At 32.7% G+C, this 14,612-nt stretch overlaps 2 protein-coding genes across 2 annotated transcripts; one reads left to right on the forward strand and one right to left on the reverse strand.

Annotated features, from left to right (window-relative positions):
- Positions 1-4,494: 4,494 nt before the first annotated feature.
- On the reverse strand, positions 4,495-5,445 carry LOC117929929. The gene has a single exon (XM_034850374.1). The coding sequence runs from the start codon at positions 5,443-5,445 to the stop codon at positions 4,495-4,497; it is 951 nt and encodes a 316-aa protein (XP_034706265.1).
- A 3,935-nt stretch (positions 5,446-9,380) lies between these two features.
- Positions 9,381-14,426, forward strand: LOC117929575 (transmembrane protein 230). Its single transcript, XM_034849892.1, has 3 exons — positions 9,381-9,490; positions 10,602-10,916; positions 14,080-14,426. Exons 2-3 carry the CDS (start codon positions 10,652-10,654, stop codon positions 14,154-14,156), a joined length of 342 nt encoding a protein of 113 aa, XP_034705783.1. The 5' UTR covers positions 9,381-9,490; positions 10,602-10,651; the 3' UTR covers positions 14,157-14,426.
- Positions 14,427-14,612: the final 186 nt, after the last annotated feature.

The raw sequence follows: 14,612 nt of genomic DNA on the forward strand, positions 1-14,612 counted from the left end.
GCTTAATACAGCTGCATTTGTCTCCTACCCTTTTTCTTTCGAAAATTATAATTAAAAAAAAAAAATCACCAAATAGGAGTAGCATTTGTAAAGTGAAAATGCATAATGGACAAATTGAATTCCCTTTCGATGCTGTTTTTAGTGGAACTTTTTCATGTGTGACATCTTGGGCAATAGCAGCATTCCAATGATTCCATGGACAGATCATCCAATCACTGTACATGAGCGTGCGGAAAGTGTAATGTTGCTTCACTTCATTACCTTTTCATCGGACACACGTAGCTTTGATGGGTCCTCCACCCTTCTACCTTCTTTATGATAATGATTGCTTGTCTCCTTTGATTTTCAGAATTTTAAAGTTTATAATTATTATGCTTTTAATGGAATATAATTTACTGTTAGAACTATTTGTTCACTTTATTGTCTTCTAAATATCAAAGAGGAGTCATTATCAAAATGGTTGGAACCAACAAGACCAACCCAACCTTAGCTTATCCCCACTTGATAATTTTTTCGGGGACAAGCAAGTCCCACGAGAGTGAAATTGATATTCGTATTATTACTAAATAAAATTTTGTGGGTTCATCCTTGATTTTACGTGCAATGTATGATTAAAAACAAATTGTTGATTGAGAGAGGAATAAGATAAGTCCTTAGTGTTTTGATAGAGTTTAAAGATACTTATAATTAATCATTTTTGGTGTGACAAAGGCAAGTTGAACTCAATAGATTAAGTATAATATTGCTTAAATGGAAAGTGTAGTGAATTATTAGGAAAGATTGGATAAGATGCTAAAACACGTGATACAAAATAAGAGGGTATGTTATCCTTTTCAAAGGTTTAAGGTCTGCTAATCAAGTTGAGAGTAGAATTTAATCATACAACTTTTTTTGTCCAAGTTTACAAGTAAGCGTATGATTTTGAATTTAATTTTTTTTTCTTTTTAATTAGAGCTCTAAAACCATATCAAGTTGTGAAACCAAATAACTAAGGATAAACGAAGACTTTTTCAGAACATTATAACATGCTAAATGAGTTCTTGAATAGTTGACATTTGCTATGTACCCAACTAGCTAGAATGCCCAAATGTATACCCCATTTTGTAATTATAAAATAACTCCATGACAAATTTTGAGGTAGAATTGAACTCTAATTTTTACACAAATTACAATAATAAAAATATTGTGCAACAAATAACATTTTAACCCATATTAGCAATATGATGTATATTGATGTCTCGCTATTATCTAATAGTTTAAGTTTGGACTTCTAGGTTAAATAAGACTTCAATACGGTATCATATCTTGATCGTCAAGAAGTTACAAGTTAACATATGATTATTTCCTCCATTTTATTGATCTCTCGTGCAAGTAGAATGTGAAGGCTTTAGTTAAAGAAGGATTAATTCCCCTAATTTATAAGGCCGTTTACAAGTTTAGAAAGAGAACTGCATATTAGGTGGGTGTCAAGACATAGTCCAAATCAACTCAATATACATTGCTACCCATCATTATCTAATAATCCAAAGTTAAAATTTTAGGTTAATCGGTAGTTTAACAGGCACATAAGAAAACAACTGTAACAACTACAAAAAAAATACAGATCAAGGAAGCAACAAGAAGCCAACATCTAATCATCTGCTTAGATTCTGAGGTTATACTAGATGGCTGTAAAGAAAGGACACTGCTCAAATGGAAGTGCATATATATAGGACTGTGCACACGGGCATAAGCATATATACATCAATTATTACGAGAGGACTAAGTGAATAAGTTTGTTGTGATCCTTGAACTCTTGCCCAAGAGATGCATACAATATTACAGGATGGTATTATTAATTTATTAGACTACACCTGCACATGCCTCCTCTATTATGTATGTTATCATCCACTTTCATTTATTGAGTCAGCTCTTTCTCCTCCTCTCTTTACATTTTCTTTTTCTTCGGTTGAGACATATGCCTTGAAAGAGCACAAACCCAGATGATCATTTAATAAAAATTTGAAGTATATTTGCTTTCTGGCTCAATGTAACTTGAAACTACAGTGAACTTTGGTGTTTGGGCCAATGCACATGGGACAGAGCTGCTGCTGCTGCAGCAGCAGTAAACCAAATCCTCCAACTTTGTTTGAGTAGTTACTCTTTGGAGGCGTCATACATAGAGAAATAAAAAAGGTGATGAGAATCATACTTGTATTGAGTTTTCCAACATATATTATACTTTTTCGGTTTTTATGTGTCTTGGGAAAAGGAAAAAAGTGTTAGGTATGAGGCTTAGCAACCAGACTGAATTCAATGGAACTGAAATCAAGCCAAAATGGGGTTTCTCACTGCAAATTGAATTTGTTGGGTTTGACCGTTGATGGTTAATTATTCTGTTATGATTATAATAATAATGCAATGAGAAATGATATCATGTTCTTCTGGAGTCTGCACATGGAGGTTTGTAATCTTCATAGTTTTTTGCGTTCTGGCCAAGGCTTGAAGTGCTCTTACTTGGGCTTTTCTTTGGGCGTTCTTGTATAATAAGTTTACATACTAAACCTATTTTACATGATCTTCCAATTGAATAACTCGAAGCAATTTAACTGCAAATTGATCCATGGAAGAATGGGGTATTCACTCCTGCATGTAGTTGCTTCCAATGTGCCCCTTGACACTGGGTTTTAGCATATGGGCACCATCCTGATTCCATAAAACTGTTACAGGTTTTCAAGCTTAGCAAGCAGTACTGCAGAATTTTTTATAAATGCTTTGGATCATTCTCTTGGGCTCCTGGTGGGCACCCCTACCATCATTTTAAATCCCTTGCTTTTCGAAGGGGCACAACAGCTGCCCCTGGTTACTTCTCCAGAGGTTCTGAAGCAGGCAGGCTCATTAGCCTCATTTCATCGCCTGTTTTAACATAATTAAGAACCCCCTAACTGGAATCAATCTAATTTTCCATTTTCCCTAAGGAATGTCATTGCTTCCCACAATTCTTGAGCTGCAATATTGGCACCTTCATGAAAATCTGCCAGTATTATTTGTTCCGGATCATGGGCCTCGCTCAAATGCAGAACTAGTTAAAAGTTTTGCAGGCCAGGATGCCATCTACAATCCTTCAGCCCCTGACCACACTGGAAGTTCCCATGTGGGTAGAAACCAACAGCAGGTTTGGCAGCCACAGAACCCAAAAGATCCTACTACCAGAGAACAGCAAGCAGGCCTTCATAAAACAGGTTTAGCTGCCCAGAAGGGAATTCCACTGTGATGGACCACAAGTGGGGAGTACATGATGGACGTTCATTCTCCATTATCACCATACATACATACAGGAAATATGTATAGATATGAATTCATTCAAACATGCCTTCCATTTTATGGAACATTCCCGAATCCATTTTATACGTTTGATGAAGATGTATGGATCTTCTAAGGCTGTGGAGGGCACCACCTTTTCTCTTAATTCTCTCTGACAATGGGAGCGGGAGAGAACAGGTTCCTCTTTATTTCAAAAGGTGTGATAACATATTGGAATAGACAAAAGCCTCGCCTTATTTTATACCCTCCTGCCTTAGGGACCATACCCATTGGCTATTGGGTCTCACGAGTCTTAGACCCATCATCTAAGGCCTGTGATGGCATTGGGCTCTCTACACATTAGGTGGCCCATACTCTAAATCAAATAGAAATCGTATATAAATAGATAGCTAAATCCTGAACAATGGTTAATATGATGGCAGTCCACATTTATGTTATCAGTACAAGTCTTCTAGAGGCAAAGTAGTAAACTCCTCCTTGCCTCTGGCCATGATTTGAAGCTAGTTATGTTTAAGGCATCATCTTGTTTGACCTAAACTGCCAAAAAAACTTCAATTAGAAGGGCTTGGATGTGTCTACTCATCTGGAAAAAGGCATCATCTTCTTTGAGCTAAACTGCCATAAACCTTTATGTTACTAGGAGAACAAGACAAATTTGGATGTGCCTCCTCAACTGCAACCAAAAATGGTTTGAAATATTTGATTCCACATTCCCAAATGGTGTGGGAGACCAATCAACTGTTTTCAACTTTCCCACATAAAACTGTTTGTTCTAAAAGAAGGGCTACATATTGGTGTCCAAGAAGAAAAACATGGCATTGCCGCAGCGCCTTTCCTTCTTGCTTTTGGTTTCTGTTAAAAATGGAATTACTCATACATGTTTCTTGCCAAACCACTCCATATTTCTTTGTTTCTGAAAAATATTAAAGAAATAAAAGATTAGAATTGCTGCAATTTTTGCCGCTAAATTCACTTTTCTATGAAAGGAAAATGTAAGAAGCTACAACCAACTTCTCTATGATCATCTGTAAGAGCTATGTGCCTACAAGGTAAAAGAAAACCAAGTTGGCCTACTTGTTTTTTCAGCTCTTGGTATGGTTTGGTTTTTCATTTGCATCTGTGTTAGATTGAATTTTGTTCTTCATTTGTATGTACAGAAACTAGAAGATAGTCTATTCCTCCAAAAGCTACTCATGGAATTTTCCTATTTGCATAAGTGCCGTTGTCTTCTCCCTTGACAAGCTCTATCTGGTAATGGCATCCACCAGTTTGATCCATCTGAAAAGTTGGCTTACAGCTCTTGAAGAACAAACAACTCACAATTGTGTCAAGAACAATTAGGAGGGAATACAAGTAAGCAATGAGCAACCCCTCCAAGGCCATATAAATGCAGCCTGGCCTTCCAGAAAGGTGATAAGCTCTTACAATTCGGTAATGAAACAATGCTCCAACAGCAGCAGCACCCAAATTAGCTGGCAGAGCCATCAGCAGAGCCCTTGAGTTCCCACACCTCCTCAGCAAACTGCAGGCTTTAAAGACTGCCAAATACCCGGAACAATTCTCCATCCCTGTCACAACCAAAGCAAAGTTGCAGAGAACCATGGTGTTGGCCAGAAAGGAGTAAGAAAAAGATCCAGCAACAAACAGTATGAGAGGATTTTTCGATGAAGAGTCAAATGATTCAAGGGAATTAAACCCCATGAACAGAACTGAGAAGGCAACTGCGTTGGCTGTGAAGATGATCACTGAATTGCAGACTTGGGTCAGGAAGAGGGACCTGTAAATTGAAACCAAAGAGGAAAAGGATGGCGGAAGAACCATTTTATGCTGATTCAAAGCTTGAATTATATAACCCTTTGCCATGACAAGGGAGGAAAGTGTGAAGGGGAGACTGAAAACAGAGGAAAAGATGCTGTAAGAAACACCAAAATCACTAAGCAAAAACAGCTGCAAAGAGGGAGAAAATCCAAGAGCATGGATGACAAAAAGTGGTGAAGTGGAAGAGGAGGAAAAGGCCTGCAAGAGAAGAACAAAAACAGAGAAAGGAAGCATGAGAAGAACCGGGATGTTGGTGAAAAACTGATAATCCTTGAGAAAGATGAAGATTGATCTCCTCACAATCTTTGTTGCTCTGATCTCCATATCCGCAGATGGGGTTTCTTCCATTTGAGAAGAAGATGGGAAAAAAATTGTTTTTTGGAAGAGCCCAAGAAAAGTTCTCTTCCTCTTTTCCTTTCTTTTCCCAACCACCAAACTTACCAAGCAACTACCAAATGGATGGTCATCTTCTTAATTGGGCTCGTTTTTGCATTCAGAAGGGTTGCTAGATTTTTTAATATAAATATTTTTAATTTTAAAAAGAAAATAAAACTTATATTTTAGATTTGCAATAATATTGCTTTTCAAAAAACAATGGCTCACCCGTGTTTTGTAGGGTTCAAGATGACAAATCCATGATATGAGTTTGATAACATAATAATAATAATAATATTTTCATGGATAAGAGCCAAAAGTCTCATTATTAGTTTAGATTATGTTTGATTGAGATATAATATGAAAATTGATAAGTGAAAAGATATCATATCTAATTTTATAGGATATGATAAGTGTGAGATATTTTATAAATATTTTTTCTTTATATTCATTTTGTCGTAAGATATTAATCCTGAATCATGATGTAGGATATATATATCATAAATTCATTTTTTTTATTTTATATATTGATAACATAATATAAAATTTTTTACTTATAAAGTTTAGATATTTTAATGATGAATCTTATAAAATGTAATATAAATGTCATATTTTTTAAATAAAAAATATTGAAATATAATATAATTTTATTTTAAATAATAAAAAATAATATATATTTTATTTTTTTAATTTATTTTACAAACTAAATATAAACATAACATAATATATCTTATTGGATATATTACCTTAGATATTATAAGAATATGTATCTAATGATATCAAACTCCATTAAAAATCATATTTTATAATATATATATATTTCATATTGAATGAGATATAATATTTAAGATATACAAATTTTATCATATTCTATCCTATCAAGTAGATATAGTCTTATGATATTTTTATATAAATTTTCTTGAAATTAACTTTAATTTATAGATGTTAAATTAGTGTAGGATAAAGTTTTATCTTCAAGGTTATTGTAGACATTTTACTACTTGTAAAATAAAACGGACAGAGAAAATGGGAAAAATTATTATAAAAGGAAAATAGAAGGAAAATGGCATAGGCATTTGAACAAATTAACCTCATATTAAATTACTTCTTTTTATGTTTTTTTTTAATAAAAATTATTATAGAAGGAAAATGGTATAGGCATTTGAACAAATGAACCTCATATTAAATTACTTCTTTTTATGTTTTTTTTTAATAAAAATTATATAAATGTTTTACTTTTTATAAGCGCTATTTTTGAAAATTGTGATTTGTTGTCTTCTTTCTCCAACTTTCCATACTCGTAAAAAAAGAAAAAGAAAAAAGTAACAAAATATTAATTTTTTATTATTTTAATCATGACTTCTTTTTCTTTTCTTTTTTTTCTAAAATTTGAAAATGACTCCGGCAACCACCACTGGAGTTAGTATACCTATCTACCATACATTTCAACTGCCTGTGTCCTTCTTTGCCTGTTCCTCAACATTTTGAAATGAGTCACTGTAAAATTGAATAAGACAAGTAGTTTTAAATATCTATGAAAAGGAATGCACAGAAATTTGGAAGATTATGAGACATTCGGTGGATTTTTCAAGTATGGTAGTTTTAAAAAATAATTTTTAAATCATCATAATATAAAAAATAATTTTAAATCTACCGTAGTTTTGTCTAAATAGGAAAGAGAAAATAACTTGTAAGTAAAAAATCATCTCTTTAAAGGACGATTTTCACAAAAAAAGAAAATTAAGAAATAAGAAATCATTTCTTCAAAAGACGAATTCAAATAAATAAAATAAAACCAAGTGATCACATAAAATATATATATATATATATATATGTGAGAAATTCTCACTTAAAAGAAGAAAAAAAAACCAAATGAGAAATCGTCTCTTCAAGAAACAACAATAAAAGTGATAAATTCTCACTTAAAATATAATAATAATAATAATAATAATAATAATAATAATAAATCAAAGAAATCGTCTTTTGAAGAAACGATTTCCATATCACTTTTAAAAATGAGAAATTCTCACTTCAAAAAAAAACTTTTCAAAAATCCACTTTTTCATTCTTTATTCTATTTATACAATAATATAATTATTATAAATATATATTATAAAATTAATTAATTTTATTTACTAAATTTAATATATAAACAACATACTAAATTTAATATAAGATAAATAACCTATTTTTTTTCTCTTATTTTGGAATTAAAAAAAAACTAATATCAATTTATGTGAAAAATGAGTTTTAAAAACAATTGTTATTAATTTATTAAATAATTATTTAAAAAAAGTTTACAAATCTTCTCTTGAAGAGACACCACCTTTAAAAGTGAGAAATCCTAAATAAGTGTGTGGAGGGAGGGCATGTCTTTGGGTCATATCACTTATTTTGATGATCATCTCCACCGTAGCTTGTCATCTTGCCATAGCCAGTAATACACCTTTAATATATTATTATTATTATTATTATTTTATTTTATTTTTTTGAAGCGATAATTTCTCATTTTTAAAGATAATGTGGAAATCATCACTTGAAGAGACGATTTCTCATTTGGGTTTTTTAAAAAAAAAAAAATAATATACTAAATAATTATATAATAAATTAATAACAATTGTTTTTAAAACTCATTTTTTTCACATAAATTGATAATAATTTTTTTAATTCCAAAGTAAGAGAAAAAAAATAGATTATTTATCTTATATTAAATTTAGTATGTTATTTATATATTAAATTTAGTAAATAAAATTAATTAATTTATAATATATATTTTATAATAATTGTATTATTTTATAAATAGAATAAAGAATGAAAAAGTGGATTTTTGAAGGGTTTTTTTTTTTTTTTTTTGAAGTGAGAATTTCTCATTTTTAAAAGTGGTATGGAAATTGTCTCTTCAAGAGACGATTTTCCACTTACGTGTTTTTTTTTTTTTTTTTCAAGTGAGAATTTATCACATATATATATTTTTTGCGAAAATCGTCTTTTTAAGAGACAATTTCTCACTTGATTTGATTTTATTTTTTTTTTGTGAAAATGGTCTTTTGAAAAGATGATTTTTCACTTAAATCCGGCATGGTTTTGGATGTTAAAGCATATATATAATGTGATATGATTAGTCTCATTTTTTGATATGTACAAAATTAATCATGGATGGAGACCCTACTAATTTATGAATAAAATAAGTGGCATAAAATGTTCCAACAAGAAGAAAAGAAACCACGATGGAGATGTGAAGTGTAGATACATCCCATGTTGAATAGCCATGAAAATGGCTTATTGTCCTATTATACACCCTGGTTCAGACTCAAGTGTAGATAAATGTTTATGCTCCTTCTAAATGTGTTACCATCACTTGGAAGGATAAGTTTTGAACAACCACTTTCTCCCTCCCATAACTTAATCAAAGAAAATGAGAGCCACATCTAACTCCATTCCTCTCCTTTTGATTAAAAAATTATTATCTTCTTGAGTGCCACATTTTTTTTAAGATGTTTGGACCCACATTTTTCTGGAAGAGCAGTAATAAGAAAAGAAAAATAATATAGGAGAAATTATTTTATTTTATTTTTTTGCATATTTGATTTTACTAAAAAACAAAATAGGAAAGAAAATGGCATATAACTAAAAATTAGTTAAAAACCTATACTTGTTTTTGTCCAATTGAGCCGCTCATGTGCTAAATTATTGAAATTAAAATAAATAAATAAATTTAATTAATGGATACCTGCAATTAAATTTTATCTCAATTCTCGATAGCTTAGAATCAAAACTCAATAATTTAATTGAAAACTAAAAGATAATAATAATAATAATAATAATCACAGTTGAAATGGACGGTCGATAAAAGGCCGTAACAAGAAAAAGTCAGAGTCAACCGCCCCGCTTCTTTGATTCTATGCCCCGGGCAGACTCATCTTCCCAGTTATTCTCCTTTCCTCCGACCCCACCGGCGGCGCGACTAGCTCCATTCCGGCGATCTATTATACCGGTGAGTCTCTTCTGAAGCCCTAATCAACCTCTTCGACCGCATCTCTCATAATTTCTTCTAATTTCAAGGAAATCTATGGCTTCTATTGTTGTGTAATTGATGAGATCCAAATCAGTAATTCTCTTCTTAGATTGTCCATATTCTTTTTTATATGGTGGTTTTGATTAATGGGTTTCGATGTCTTCTGACTGGGTTTTCTGTTAGGAGTCATAAGCTGCTGTTCTCTTTTTTCTTGCTATGTTAATTGGTATGCACCCGCGCAATGTTACCAAAATTAAAATGCATTTTCTTCGGAACATTGCTTATAGGCAGAAGGTCTCTATTAGATTTTTCTTCGTGATCAATTGGATGGCAACAGGATACTTCATGGATTTCAACTGCATTTTAGCAACCTTCTCTCTATTGATTGATTTGAGAATCAATACAAATTTAAATGGGGCACCAAACGATAACCCTAAGTGGGCTACGACTCAGCGGAAATCCATGAGTGGCCTTGATTTCTGTTTTGATTTTCTTTTTCCTCCTTTCACTTCTTCTGCTCTTGTGGGCAAAAATTGTCATGTTGTCCATGAAAAACAGGTCAAATAGCAGTATTTATTTTTTGGACAGTCTACTCCTTCTGGCTGTTGGAATGAGATCTTGATAATTTCCAGTTTTTATTTATTTATTTATTATTATTATTATTATTCTGTTAACTTCCCTCATATCACGGGACTATCACGAGATATGCAAAAATAACTAGATATGCTTGGATCAATGGATATAATTGGACTAGATCCCAGATTCCGTTCATGCGTATACACCTGTGTCAGTGAGTCTGCATGTGTTCTCTTGAGGCTGCAAGATGCAGTGCTGTCCTGTGTTCCTGAGTTTTAATCTTGGTACTCAAACTTTGTTTGGTTTTTGAACCTTAAGCATGGCTTTGAAGTTAACTTACTTGGGTTTGCTCCTACATTTTATGAAATTCTTCATGTGGCAGGGTCAATGCGTATTTAATTTCTACACTATTTACACCATTTTGTTATATCTTTATTCAGATTTCTCTTCGTCCTTCTTTTTGGTAGTTTGATGTTTGTAGTACCCTGCCTTGATTTGAACTTGAAAACTTCAGGTGCTTGTGGGCATTCCTTTGACAGTTACTAAGAGCTTGGTTTGACTGGTATGGCATCCAGGCGCAATGTGCGGTATAGTCGTCTTCTTGGTGATGAAGACAATGAGTATGATAGTAAATTTGACCCTCGGTTTGACTATACACCAAAATCCTTTGATAAAATCCCATGGAAATCCATTGCTCTGGCACTTTTCCTTCTTTTGCTCGGAATATTGCTTCTCTTTCTTTCCTTTTTTATCTTCACAGGTCACATGGGAGGAGACCGGTCTCAGGCCTATGGTCTTTTAGCCCTTGGAGCTCTCACCTTCCTCCCAGGTATGTTGAAATATTTTTTGCTATTTCTTTTTCTTGCCCATTTATATTGACTGGTTTGAGAGGTAAACCTCTAATTGTTTATATAATGAATGCTAAATGTGGAGTATCAGTAAAAAAATTGCCTATATTTACACTTCTCTTCAGTTTCCTTGGAGCGATTCTTTGAATTGGGATTTTCTTTTTGTCAAGTTGAACCAAGCTTTATTTCTACTTAAAATGTAGATTTTTCATTTGAGGTGCTCATATAATCATGGACTTGAACAGTTTAGTTTTTTATTAAAGCAGTGGGTGGTAGCTGGAGATTCTAGAACAGAAAGTTAAAGGAGGTCAAAAGGTTAAGAAATAATACCCTAAATATAAAGAAGTATGAAAATAACAGGAGTGATGCAATAAGGTTTTGAATAGTAGAGCTTCCTCAAGGGACAACGTGGAAAAAGATTGGAACAGAGGTAAGTATCAATAGGCAAGAGAGTAGACTAGCTTTGCTGAGTTGGGTATTGAGAGCAGACTACAAACTCCCAGCTCTGTAGGCTATCTATCCTTTGTCCATGGAAACCTTACTCTGCTATCCTCAGAGTATGTATTGAAAAATTTTCTGATCTGCACTTTCATCCATGGACCGTGTGTTCCAAATTATAATGGAATCAATTGAAAATTTTTCTGTCTACACTTTGATTTTATGGAGCTTGTGGTCCAAACTACAATGAAATCCACTGCTTGGTTTGATTTCTTGCATATGTATATAATTGATTTGGATGCTAATAATTATTTATACGGTTTATACAGCTTGTGATTTTTGTATGAATCCCTTAGGCTATGTTTGGTTCTTGTAAGGTACTAAGGAAGGAAAAAAAAATGTTAAGGAAAATTGTTTTCTCATATTTGGTTTCACCGTAAATAATACAAAAGAAAATAAAATATAATATAATTAAAATTCATTAGAAATTTATATATTTTTAAATTATTTAATCTTTATATAATGGAGGGAAATAAGTTAAATGAGTTTGAAGAAGCATATACAAATAATTTATTGATATTAAACTCATTTTTTATTTTCTTTCACTTTTTCTTTCCTTCTGCTTTTCCTCTCCATTTTCTTTCCCTTGCATTTTCTCTCAAATTTTCCGAGAACCAAATATAGCCTAAAGGAAACTATAATAGAATCTGTTGCTTCTTTTATATCCCAATCAAAAGTGAATTGCTTATAGATGAGATCAAATCAATAAATCTATAAGAAAATTTGCATGTTATAGTTTTTTTAGGGTAAATGCTTTGTTTAGTAAACTAGAATAATAACTCTACCCCTTCTAGAAGAGAAGCAATCAGTTGGGAAAGCAACTGTCTGCTGTCTTCATGACCATCTTAGGACAGAAGATTTCATTTGATAAGAATAATTTATGGAACCAGAAAAAGAAAAATTATACCTTAAGGCCATGAATTTTCTTCCATCTGTAGAAGAGATGACAGATTTTCACTGGCTCAAAGAATATATTAAAACCTCGGGAATTCATTTGCATAGGCGTTAAATGGATTATTTGAAATGGTACAAGGGTGTTCTCTTGGATTTGTTTGGGGTTGTGAGAAACCCCAACCTTATTCTGTGATTAGGTATCAAAGCACAGAGATATATAGTAGTAGGGAGCCAACAGTAAGGGAAACAACTACTTTTAGCACTAAGTTGGCTATTAGGATGAACTATCTTACTTTTTCTTTGGATAACTAAACATGATTCTGCTCCTAGCATTGCCAAAAAAGTTTTGAACATCAGCAAGTCAAGATGTCCTGGTTTCTCAACTAGTGATCATGCATTTAAACTTGATTTGTTTTAAGTTTGAAAAATTTTAAATTCACAAAAAAGTGGAGAAAAATGAAACACTTTGTCAGCTCTTTTGGCAGTCCTGAAGGAAAATTGTTTTGTTTGATGGGTTCTGAAGGAAAATTGTTCAATACCACAAACATTTCTGGTCAAGCAAATTACCACAGAGATTCCCAAAAAAATAGAAAAAAAAAAATGTAGTATAATAAAGAGTATCAGTATCCCTGTAGTCAACCATGGATTAATGTTAACTTCGAGCATTCTCCAAAAACTACAGATTGAGGACAGAAGTTAGCATAATCAAAGACCACCAATGAATCATTTTAAGGTGTCAACAAGGTTTCTAGGTTGAACTACAGGTTAGCAATAGCTTAAGCAGGGTTTTCTCCCTTTGATAGGAAACTTAGAGTAAGTTGTATTGATAACAGTGCCTACTAAAACAGGGGCATAAGCACAGCCTGAAAGAAGCATACAAGGTGTAATTTCATTGGTACTTTTAGCACCCATTGTATATCTTTGGTGTATTTAAATTGTTCCCCCTTTTGTTTGGTGCTTTTCAATATATCTTTATTGCCTATCCGAAAAAAAAAGAAAAGAAGATACAATGTGAACCAAGACTAAAAGAAAGCAAGGAAAGAGCCAAACAATCCCACCCTTGACCACCCCCAGACAAACCATCCAAAATTCAGCAGTCAGCACAGAGCAGATAGTATCCCTCCAAGAGCAATTCAACCATGAATGTAGAAACTTTAAGAAACAGCTTTTATCCAAGCCAAAAATTACAATTAAAGAAACCTAAATCAAGGGAGATCATTTGATGACCATTGGACAGTTGAGAATTGAAAAGATTAAGGTTTTGTTTGGTTCTCGGAAAGTTTAAAGGAAAATGCAAGGGAAAGAAAATAGAAAAGAAAACTAAAAGGAAAGAAAAAGTGAAGGAAAATAAAAAATAGATTTAAAGTGAATAAATTATTATTATATCCTACTTGAAACTCATTTCACTTATTTAACTCTTTTACATATTAGTTTTTTTTTTTTTTTAACTATATGTGATTTTCTTTTGTAATTTGTTCTTTCTGTCCTTAGTACTTTCTAGGAACTGAGCATAGCCCGAGGAAAATAGGAAGGAAAATCGTTTAGCATTTTCCCTCTTCTTTTTCTATGGCATAGAAATATAAGAAAATCATTTTTCTTATCATTTTTTCTCCCTTGCTTAATATTTACCAGGAACCAAACATAACCTATAAGGATATTCCATTTTTTCTGCCTTTCCCCCTTGAATTCATGTTTGTATATAACTTGGTTTTGTCTGCCTGCTATCACATTGACCCAAACCTTTGGCTGCAGGATTCTATGAAACCCGGATTGCATACTATTCATGGAGGGGTGCAGCTGGCTATCGCTTTGGGTCCATCCCTGGTTAAAACATGCCTCTTTACAAGGTGGTTCATGCTATCACATATCTCTCTGCCACTGTTTCGCTCGGGACAATGACTGGAAACGGGTTGTATAAAACCACTAGCATCTGTATTTTTTTTCATGTATTATAGATTAAGCGTAGAACACCTGTGCTTGATGGTTTGTCTGGAAAGTATCTCATTTACCGTTAGAAGAAGTCCAAAATTCAACAGGCTACAGCTTCCAGCTTCTTTTCCTTGCAGTCTCCATTTTCAATATACTTCTTTGCAGGCTTCCATTTCTGTCTCGGTTGCATATTCTCTTGACAGTGTTGGACAACATAATATGCAGAGCTTATCACGGATCAAACAATCAAATCTTTGTTTAAGCGTAGAAATGATTATTCAACGATGGTGATAGGTTTATTGATTGATGCTCGAGCTTTGACTAAGAGGAGTTGTTTTTTGTTTCTCGTTCTTTTT

This window comes from Vitis riparia, chromosome 14 (genome assembly GCF_004353265.1).
Source record: "Vitis riparia cultivar Riparia Gloire de Montpellier isolate 1030 chromosome 14, EGFV_Vit.rip_1.0, whole genome shotgun sequence".
Classification (NCBI taxonomy): Eukaryota; Viridiplantae; Streptophyta; class Magnoliopsida; order Vitales; family Vitaceae; genus Vitis; species Vitis riparia.